At 41.9% G+C, this 11,398-nt stretch overlaps 1 protein-coding gene across 2 annotated transcripts in view; it reads right to left on the bottom strand.

The window, feature by feature from the left end:
- Positions 1–2,209: 2,209 nt before the first annotated feature.
- Positions 2,210–11,398, bottom strand: part of TOGARAM2 (TOG array regulator of axonemal microtubules 2) — a 39,903-nt gene continuing 30,714 nt past the window's right edge. For both annotated transcript variants that reach the window (XM_090031522.1, XM_090031521.1), the window contains exons 18-19: positions 6,270–6,356; positions 2,210–3,375 (exon numbers count right to left, since the gene is read on the bottom strand). In XM_090031522.1, coding sequence (XP_089887648.1) covers positions 3,119–3,375; positions 6,270–6,356 — 344 coding nt within the window. In that variant the 3' untranslated portion in view covers positions 2,210–3,118. The remainder of the gene's footprint in view (positions 3,376–6,269; positions 6,357–11,398) is intronic.

The following is an 11,398-nucleotide window of genomic DNA, read 5'->3' as shown; positions in this document are numbered from 1 at the left end:
GTAGTAACCAATGTCTTGATGTATAGTAGGCAGCCGGTATAAAGTGAAATGCCCCAGGACTCGGTTTTGTTTGATACCTTCAGCAATGACCTGGAAGATGAGATGGAGTACACCCTCAGAAAGTTTGCACGTAACACCAAGATGGGGGGGAGTAGGAGATATGCTGGAGGGTAGAGCTAGGATTCAGAGAGACCTAGACATATTGGAGGATTGGACCAAAAGAAATCTCATGAAGTTCAATAAGGACAAGTGCAAACAGGCAGAACAAATCCCATGTACCACTATGGGCTGGGAACTGACTGGCTAATCAGCAGCTCTGCAGAAAAGGACTTCGGGTGACAGTGGACAGTAAGCTGGATATGAACCAACAGTGTGCCTAGTTGCCAAGAAGGCCAACGTCATACTGGCTGCTAGGGGTGGGCAAAGCTTTGGTCACCGATTCGATTTGGAGAAGATTCGGCCCAATTTGGAGGCCAAATCACCAAATTTGAATTGAATCAGGAGATCAAAAAAACCTCCAAATCGATTTGGAAAGCAGTTTTTCAGGGGAACAGAAACTGAGAAGAGGGAAGGGGAGCAGCAAGGGAAAAGACTGACATCTGTAGCTCGCCAGTGACTGTGATCTTTCCCCGAGTCCCCTTCTAAACATAGTGCTCTGGTGGGGGGAACATAGAAACAACACATAAGTCTCTGTCTGCAGCCTTTCTGTCCCTTTTGTGAGCTGTTCCTGCCTGAGCAACGGGAAGGTCCCCTGTTACAGGCTACCATCTCTACTGGTTTCATCGCACTGTGCTTTAACACACACACACACACACACCGCCCCCCCCCCGTGAGTTTTGCTTGTCAGCAACTTGAGGTGCAGTTTTCCAGAAACCCCTGCACTTATCTCCTTGAAACCTGGCAGACTTCATGCCCTCAGGAGGGGCTACCGTCCTTGACGTTTTCAGCCAAATCTGACAAAAAATGACAACGTTATAGGTATTTCAGTGATTCCCCATTATAATCTATGGCCAAATCTCTCCAAATCAGTGCCAAATCTTCTGAAGCTGAATCAATTCAGGACAGTGATCTGACTCTCCAAATCAAATCACTGTTCTCTGAATCAGCCGAATCTGAATCAAATACTTCCCTATTCGCACAGGCCTTCTGGCTGCATTAGTAGGAGCCTTGCCAGCAAATCAAGGGAAGTAGAGGAGTACCGGTGTATTCAACGCTGGTAAAGCCACATCTAGAATACTGTGTTCAGTTTTGGACCCCAAAGGATGTAGACAAGTTGGAGAGAGTCCAGTGGAGGGCGACAAAAATAGTTAGGGGGCTGGGTGACGCTACTTATGTGGAAAGACGAAGGGAACTGGACTTATTTAGTCTAGATAAGAGGAGACTGAGGATGGATTTAATAGCAGCTTTCAACTACCTGAAGTGGGGTCCTAAACAGAATGGAGCTGGACTGCTCTCAGTGGTGGCAGATGACAGAACAAGGAGCAATGGTCTCAAATTGCAGCAAGGGAAGTTTAGGTTAGATATTAGGAAAAAAACTGACCAGGAGGATAATGAAGCACTGGAGCAGGTTACCCAGAGAGGTGGTGAAATCTCCATCCTCGGAAATCTTTAGGACCAAGCTAGACAAAGCCTTGGCTGGGATGATCTAGTTGGGGATGGTCCTGCTTTAAGAAGGGGGTTGGACTACATGACCTGAGTCCCCTCCAACCCTAATTTTCTCTGATTCTACTTGGAGGAGCAAACATAACGCATGTTTTGTTTAACTGTGGCCATCCTTTGTCAATGCATTACTCTCACAGAAGCTGCAGCTCAGCATTTTGGCATTCATGTGTTCTCTGCAATGCCTGGCTTCTTCCCTAAGGAACAATTATACAAGTCTTTGCCATTTTCAGCTAGTTTTGTTATTTGTTTTTAATGAAAAGCTTCCCAAATTCCCATTTCACACCATTTTGGAGCACTTCAGAAGATATCAAGTTCCAAGGTGCTCTAGAAAATTTCTGAAGGTAACATGTTTCGGAGGACTTTATGAACGTTTCAGAATTAGGCTCTCGGCTAAGACTGTATTCTAAAAGGCTCCATAAGATCCTGAGTTTCCAGGTGCCCTGAAACATTTCAGGGTGTTCAGAGTCCCAAATAATTTAAAACATCCCAGAAGGTTCTAATGATTTGACCTAGTCAATACTTTAATCAAAACACATTGGTGGTGAGGATACGTTAGCTGTTTACACAGAGAATACAGGGAGTGCAACAATGGCAAATATATCTAACAAGTTAAACTACTGTATACCTCCAAGTATGAAAAAATAAATAGTTAGAAATCTGAGACTCATGAACCCCTTTGGCTGGCTGTATCTTCCCATGGTTCTTTTCAGCTTTCTGACTTAAGCTTCAGTGTCAAACTCCCTCAATCTTTTTGCTTTCCCAGGCTCCCTGAGTGTCATCTGTCTGTCATTGTGGTCCCACATAACTCCAGTCCTTCCTTCCACTTTCCCAGCCAGAAGTGGGAGTGCGTGAACATGTGTTAGTGTATCCAGTATTCAGATCCAGATATACATGCGTCATTTACGGTTTCAGGACTCAGAAGTATACTCCCTTCCCTTCCATGCCCTTGTGCGTCTTGGGAAATGTGTCTCCATCTCCCTTTCTCACTCAAGTTTCTCTCTCAGTCTGGGGTATATTGGCATTTTTGTCACACTCTCTTCCATGATCCAAGCATTTACTTGTCTCTCTCTCTCTCACACACTCTTTCTTAGACCCATCTCTCTCGCTGTCTCTAAATATGGGTATCTGTTATATACATAAATATATAACAGATATATAAATATATTCCTTTTTTTTTTTGTACACAATTATAAATCACAACATTTATACACCATTTTTTTTTTTAAATAGCTATGTAAACATCTTGGGACAACGCTCAGGAAATAAAACCTTAGAAAAATATGTGATTTAATTCTACTTCAAAATATACTATATACATCTGCACCTATAAACTTTCTACAGTAGATTCCTCTCCCCAAAAATATATAATAAAACCAGTGCCAGTATTGTGTCACCCATGCGTAGCAGCCTTTTGCTGTACTACATAGCAAACTGTCCTGAAGATAGTGGGGCTCCTTCACTGTAGTTCCATGCCTAAAAGGTCCTGAAGGTTTTTAATCACATGTTGTGGTTGGCTGGCGGCGTGATCCAGTAAGGTGGGTCCCATCTCTTTGTGTAAGGTTTTAGCCAGCTTGCAGACCACAGTTCTGACATTGCCACTACGACCAGGTAGCACTCCATTTCCAATCATGTTGCTTAAGAAATACCAGAGAATGGGCAGCACATGACGCTCCACAGCCTGAGGTTTCCGAGGGTACACAGAAGTCACAAGCACTGCAGGGCAGAAGATAAAGCATCTTAGCAGTCAAGATAAGCAAGCAGCTTTACTCTTGGTCCCTCAGAACCATTTCCAGTCAGCCACGGTCTGGAATTTAAGTGAGTGCAAACAGTCTGACTTTCTAAGGGCAAGCAGGCAGCAATGATGTGTTTAATACTTAATAGAACTACTGACCTCAGATGATCCCAATTTCTTAAAAATGGAGGCCTTAAGACCAACACAGAAGCTCAGTGGAAGCGATTTATAAAGTTCTTGTAAATGCTTAGACTGATGACCTTTTGATTACAAGTGGTGAGTGTCAAATCTGTATTTACTGCCAATAACTAACCATTCAAAGCAGCTGTACCAAATTTCAAGTTTGTAGCTCAGAAGAGCATCTGAACGATTGAACTCCAATAACGAGAAGCTGAAGACCTTTGTATGCCCCTTGATTAAAAATCCAGGGGTCTAATTTGGGGTTTTCCCTGTGCTTAGTGGCCCATAACAAATGGCTAAACCAAATTTCAAAAGTCTAACCCGCAAAGGGCACTTTAATGGTTAAAATCTGATCAGGTAATACTAGTGAGCTATGTAGGAAGGAAAGGTCTAATTTGAGATTATCCTGTTCAGTGCCTCATAATGAATGGCTGTTCCAAGTTTCAAGATTTCCATTTATGCTCCTCATATAGCCACCTGCACTATCTTACCTAAGGAATTCATAGTCTTTAATGCATTCATCCCCACAACATCCTATTGAACTAGAAAAGTGCTATTATCCTCACCTTACAGACATATAATGAGGCAAAGAAAGAATAAGGAATATGCCCATGAAACTGAAGTAAGAAATTAAACCCAGCCTCCAAACTTTGGGATGAGGCCCTCTCCACCGGCAGTGCTTCTTCCCATCCTCCCTAACATGTGATCTCACCCCAATTTCTGAACTTGATAGATAGCCATATTAAAAAAAAAATAAAAATCAACTGGCGTGACAACTGTATATACCTTTAAGAGTTATGTGAAGTTTCAGAGATAAAGCTGAGAGAGAGAGTCTGATGGCTGTGTGCGTGCACACAGCTAGCAGAAATCAAGAAAACTTTGTAAAAGCGGCTGCTGCCTGAACTGAACCCAGAACATGACAACTGACACCTTTTGCTAGTAGTTTCTACAGAGAACTGAGGACCTTAAATACCAGAAAGCTAAATTCTCAGATCCCCCCATAGAGGTAAATCAAGGCATAATAACTAGGCATGTTGTTGGGAAAGCGTACACCATGCCATCCCATGGCCCTCTTTTTGTTTACACTCTTAGTCTGGCAACTTTCATCAGCATTAACATTCACTATTAAACAAAAAAAACTCCAACGTTAAGTAAAAGTCAAAGCATCCTTAGTAAGACAGCAATGGGTTAGTCCTCATTAAAAAGAAGAGAGTTAATTTGAATTCTTATGCTATTAAATATAACGGTCACCATGGATTTTAGGTGAGAGAGCTGTCTGTTCCCATTAAATCCCAGAGAGAACATCCACTGTTTCTAAACTGGCCCCAATTTATGTTCAAAGGATTTATTTGGGAAAAAAAAAAAAGAGAGATTAAAATTACTGTAGAATTACGTTGCGTTTACAGGGATTTACTTTATACAAGCTATCTTTAAAGGTCCCAATAGGTTTGACATGACTAAAAAAATGGCTAAAAAAGTCCTTTGGAGAGTCAGAATGAACAAGGAAACGCTATTAAACCTTAGATTAAGAGAGGCTGGCATAATTATCAGATTTAGTTCTTATTAAAGCAAAGCTATAATTAGGCTGCTTTTAGTGCATGTTGAAGTGATCTTTTTTCCATTCTTTGGATACCACCGGATATAACAAGCTGTTATAGGTCAAGAAAGAGCAATGTTTTTAGTCTGTTGGATTCAGTTGTTGTGGAAATAAGTTATCTTTATGCATCCTGAAATAACAGAAACAATGGGTCATGCTTCAGGGTGTAAATAGGCTGCCTGCATGTGTCACAAAATAGCCTGCTCATCCCCACAACCATGTAGTGCTTTGCACCCATTATTTATATGCACAATCTACACTCATGCTAATAAACTCCAGGTTTGAGGGGGATTATGCCCTATTTTTTCCAATGTGGTTTTCTAAACCAAACAGACCCCCAAAGTAACAAAATACCAGTGACTGTACAAGGCTCAGGAGCCGTGTGTGGGTGTCTGAGGGCTGGCAGGAATGAACATTTGCCATTTGCTTAAGAAAACAGTACTGCTAAGCCAACCCTCACACTCAGGAATCAGCCAGAGTATTTTTAGAGTATATCTACACCAAGGGGCACTACTTTCAAGCATTCCTGGGTCTGCCCAACCCTGCTATGTGCCCAACAAACCTGAACATGAGGCAATCAAGCCACTCTAGAGGTGCCCCACTTTTTGATCTCTGCTCCCTCCTCCTTAAAAGAGGCATGATTTACCCTCTCATGTCAAGACTGGAAGCCTAAAGAGTAAGAAGAGTGCTTGAGAGCAGCCCCCCAGGAGCGCCAGGGGAACAGCGTAGACACCCTTCATTTCCCTCTCTCAAGAGACAAATTTTGAGACATCCCATCCATAAATTCCTTATTAGAATCCATGAACCCAATTCTCCACTGCACTGTCTCCATGTTTAATTATTTCCACTTCAACAATGTCTTACATGTACAGTGGCCAAATCAAGATGGCAGCATTACATGAATGCTTTGCACCACTGTAAATGACTGCACAAGCTGTAGGTCTCTGAAGGATCAGGCCCTACACTTCCAGCTGTCCCAATCCCTGTTGCCTTGTTAATTCAAACAATTTCCTCTCAACATTTCTCATTTTCCAAGCATTTCCCCTAACAAGTCCCAGCAAACTACAGAAAGCAGAGTCCAGCTAAGTTGCTTGTTACCCGACAGGTGTTGTGTGATGTCCTGCATGGCCCGGCCACTGGTGAAACGCACTCTGCTGGCAAATGCTTGTAGAAGCAATACATTATCTGAAAGAGAGTCAGAAGCATGTTTGATCATTCTTCTTCAAAGAAGCTCATACCATGGGACATACAGAAACACTGGGAGGTTTCTTCTCACAAAGAAATTCTGGTCTCCTACCAGCACGTCACACATTCACCACTGGGCAGAAAAAAACAGCACAAGTACTACACAAACTGACTGAAGCCCATCAAGATTTCAAGCAGATGTAAGAGGTGGATAGGCCCCCTTATGATGGATCTCTGTACAGGGATAAATTTCATTCTCTCCTCAAGAGAACATCTGGGCAGATTTAATATCTACAGCTCTGTTTGCATTTTGCACAGCTAAAATCAGTTCCTCGAGTTCTGTGTTGCCCCTGCAGGAACATCACTATCATCATTATCATCACTACCCACTAACATCATTATCATCACTACCCACAAGTCTCTCAAGTGCTTTTGGTATCACCTGCTCTTTCAGGCGGGGGGCAGAAAGAGACCATTGCACTCAGATTTTGGCAGAGGGGAAACAAAAGGGACCGGTTTCCCAATACTTAACTGTGAAATATATTTTAGATTCTTCCTTCTTCTAGTTATTTAGAATCTGTTGCACAGTGGCCTATAATCACTGCCCTGCCCTTGGGATCCTGTGGGATCTGTTGAGCTAGGCAAGGATGTTCATGGATAGGACCATCCATAACATGTCTAGATGTCACAGGAAGTAGTGCCGAGTCAGTGAGTGGCATGTTCCTTCTGAACTAGTATTGAGCCAAAGCCCCAACATGCTTTTAAGGGGCACTCTCTTGTTACGGGTATAGTCCTTTGCACAGAGACAGTAAATAAAAAAAGAGCTCTTTAATGATTATAATGTCTTTTTTTGCCCATGTATTTATAGGTGGATTGAAAGGGGAGTCATAGCTATGTTCCAACTTCAGTAATCACATTCTACCCACCTAAAATGACAAATAGACATTTCTTCCAGCTATAAACCACTGTGTGGGATTGATATGCACTGTTAAATGATTGCTGTGTCATACCCCACATATAAGATTTCAAAGCAACTGATGCAAAGGAGCAGCTGAAATGCAATTGAGCTTAGAGGTGTTACAGCTGTGTAAAAGATTAATCACTAGTATCAATAAAGTCTTACAGTTCACCTGAGTAGCTCTCTTTGGGATCCCTCTGTTGTTTCGGAAGCCAAGTATACACTTACTGCTTGCTTTGTGTTTAAAACTCTGGAACACACTGTGCATATTTGAGACCCCTCGAGCTTGAAAGTGTCAATGACCAATTTATACAAGCTTTAATGTAGAACTGCTTGACGCATAGAGCAGTTTGGAATGGAGGTTAAGGAGAACAACGCAGCAGGCCATATTGTTTTCAGTAACTCAGCTTTAACTTTCCCCAGTAAATACTAGATCAGCTGATAAGCTGCAAGGCAGTCTGCTCCATGTTAGAAAGGCTAGTAAAAGTAATGAGCTGCTTCCCTTGCACTTGCAAGCCATATTCTTGATGGCAGCACAAGCTTCCTTACCAGGGGACATTTCCCTGGAAATCAGGCACCGTGTCAGTAAAATAAGACCATCGTTACCACCTGTATAATAAACTCTCCATCCCCTCCCCACCAACCTATCCTGACAAATACCCAAGGTACATGCAGCATAAAAAATAATAACATGAACTACAGTAACAGGATATTAAAATATAAAAGCCTCTCTATAAAGTTTAACAAATAAAACCAGTCAAGGGTTTAAAAAGCAAAACATAGTGATAGGCCTGCCATCTCAATTAAGGCCAGTGGTCCATCTAGGAGGTTTTCAAAAAAATAAATGAGAGTTAAGCTCCCAACTCTCATCGCATTCCTATATGAATTCACTTCACTGTAGCCAGTGCCTTTGAAATGATAGCCCCACTCTAGTGCATTGTGACAAACCAAATTAAGTTAATCAACATTAGGCATGTTTTGAATAATTAAAGCATGTCCAGACCAGTTTGACTCATCTATATAGAAATCAATTTGGTGAAATCAGTTAAATGCAGGTGCAGGAAGGGTCTTCGTGTGCCATGTGAAACCAGGATAAAACTATTTCCTTTCTCCCTCCTTTTGTTGGCCTTGTTTGTTCAGAGGATCAGCTTTCAATGATAGGGAACATCCCTCACCAGGTAACTGTTAAGATGCTTAGCACAACAGGGCCCTGAGCTCATTTCAAAGCACTACTGCAGTGTCTAGGATACTGAATTACAGCCTCTGGTGGTTAGAGGTTATGTCCTGGGCCACCAGCAATTTATGAAAAGAACCAGAAGAACAAACAGAAGGACAAGTGTGGCCAAATTACAAAACCCAAGCACACAAGCAGAACCTCTAGAGTATGAAGGATTTACAGTACTTTTACCTAGGGAGAGAGATATAAATGGAGATGGATATCACGGGACAAGTCCAAGGAAAGTTGGCACCTGATGCTGGGCATTATCCAGATCCCACTCCAGTTGTTTCTAGATGGATGCTGGGTCTGATACTTTTAAGTCAGGCTATCAGATCCCTCCATAACCATCTTGCATTGCTGTATGGAATATTAAAGGTAGCAGAGGAAAAAGTGGCTCAAATGCACATTTTAATGCAAGCCAGCATCTAGGGTTTTCAAGCAACAACTGGGATCCAAGGGTGGCAGCAAGCCAAGATTCTAGGGGTGCACACAACTCTCCCCGCTTCCAGATTAGGAAAGTTTGAAGGACATCTTTAAGACTTTTCAAATCTCTTTAAGGTTTATCTTTTCTATTTTGTTTTGTTCTAGGCTTTAGGATTTTTTTTTTAAAAGGAGAAAGTAGCAGGATTTAAGGACAAGAGGCCAGAATCAGTCCATACAACTTGCCTGCATCCTCCCCTCCAACTAAAAACCCAGATTTCTCAAATCTGGGGCTGCTTAAAAGCCACATCTGAATTTTCCAAATGGCACCTACCTTTATCACCAACAGAACCAAAGGCCTGGTTCCAAACAACCCCAAACTTCGTAGCTTGAATTCATTTGTAGCACAGGAGCAGAGACAGATGAGTTTTGCCCAATTCTACTACTGACCCTTGACAGCGCTTAGTGTATGATGTCTGAATGGTAGTCAGGTGGTGGGGTAATGAAGAGCTTCAGGAGACAATTTGCTTGGAGATGACACTTGGCCACTAAGATTATGGGGGCTGCAACATTTGCTTACTTCCTCTCTGTTAGCTAGTGTGGGGAAGGAATCAGGTCCTTTACCTGTTATTGAAAGGCCAGGATCAAGGGTGGTACAGTCTGTCTGATATAATTCTCTTCTCTTTACAATTAGGGACAACCTGGCCCAAAGTCAAAGACAAAAGCCAAAGGGCAGACAAATTCACTACAGCTGCAGAAGAGCTCTGGACCTCTGGTGCAAAAAGAGTTAACAACTCCATTCTTTTAAGGCCTGTCTCTTGAACGCACTAAATATTTCAGGTATATTCATGCAGTGCAGTATTTCCATAGCTGATATAAATCTAGGTGGCAAGTGGATTTACAGCAGACCTTGGTTATGTTGTTACTGGCAATAGCAATCATTTCCTATGCAGAACAACATTTGGAACATGCCATCCTTTAGGACTGGATTTATACTTGTTTATTCTATAGAAATGAACTTGGCAAATCATAAATTTCTTTTTAAAAAAGGAAAGGATGGACTGAAGAAATTTTTGAAATGGAGATAGGAGAGAGAACTAGGTAAAGCCCATAATTCAAGATTTCCTTTGAGGCCATTCAGCAGTAGCAATTCTGGATAAAAGCCCCTTTCATCTCAACACCAGGACAACTCACCCAGGAAGTGAAGAGGGGCTTGAACCACCTTTGACATCCAAACTTCCCACTGTCCTTGAATTGTAGGGATGTTTGGTGTAAGGCTTTATTGCTCAGCCTCATCATACAACAGACCAAATCAATAGCCCAGATCCAGTGGCCTAATAACTCTGGGAAAACTTGGGTGCAGATTTAAGCTTTTCTGGGAATCTGGGGTGTAAATGTTTGAACATAAGAGTAGCCTGTTCCAAATGAAGTCAAGAAGAGCTGTGACTTCTCATGATATGCCTGATATGTGAATCTAGCCTCAGCCCGTGACTCGGGCATTTGCAGCTTACTCTGCAGTTCACCGGGGTATGGATATGAGCCCTACATGAAATGGAAGCCTGTGCTTCTTCAAAAGGGGAACTGGAGTAAAATATGTTAATGCATCTGGGTCTTAGTTCTGGTAATAAGTACTAACATTGGAGACTGAAATTCCCTATTCACAAAACAGGGTGAATGAAGATAGTTCAGCACTCCACCAGTATGTTTTCTAACCCAAAGCCAGACAACTGAAAATGCCAGAAAAGAGACCAAACAAGTTGTAAAATCTGTCTCATCGAAAGCACACTGTCACCAATAAAATCACAAATATAATTAAGTATCCATCAGATAGTAACAACTGTTGCTTGGGGATGGACTGGAACAGAGGTACTAGAGGTACATGCTCACTCAGTGCCAGTTCCATGAACTTTGCGGTCATCCATGCTCACATCTGTTGTGAGTACTTTATGCCAGGAAACACTAAGCCACGAAGCAGAGGTGAGAGAAAGTATTTTAGGAAGAAAAAATAATCATCTCAGAGCATTTCAAAACTCCCTCCCCTCACCCTTCATTTTCTAAGTTTTGTCCTTTAATCATTTTGAATTTTTATTCCAAAAGGTAAAAGAGAATGAGGACTCTCTTCTAGCTTTTGGAACAAAAATTCAAAATGATCGTGGGACAAAAGGTAACTCACACTAACAGCTCTGGGAAAATGTGGGTGCACATTTAAGCTCTTCTGGGAATCTGGGGAGTAAATGTTTGAACATAAGAGAAAAACTAGTGTGAGAACATATGTATGCATGTGCATGCATGTTCCAGTCTGTGAGAATGTAAGAAGTACACATTAGTACATCTGAGATCAGCTCTGAGAAGCAGAGCACAAAGGAATAACTCCCAATACATGGTTGAGAAGCATACTGCTCAGAGGTGAAAATGAAGGCCAGGAATGATACCAACTTACATGTG

Source organism: Crocodylus siamensis, chromosome 1, assembly GCF_052110815.1.
Source record: "Crocodylus siamensis isolate JL-2025a chromosome 1, ASM5211081v1, whole genome shotgun sequence".
NCBI lineage: Eukaryota > Metazoa > Chordata > Crocodylia > Crocodylidae > Crocodylus > Crocodylus siamensis.
This window is presented reverse-complemented; position numbering and strand designations above follow the sequence as displayed.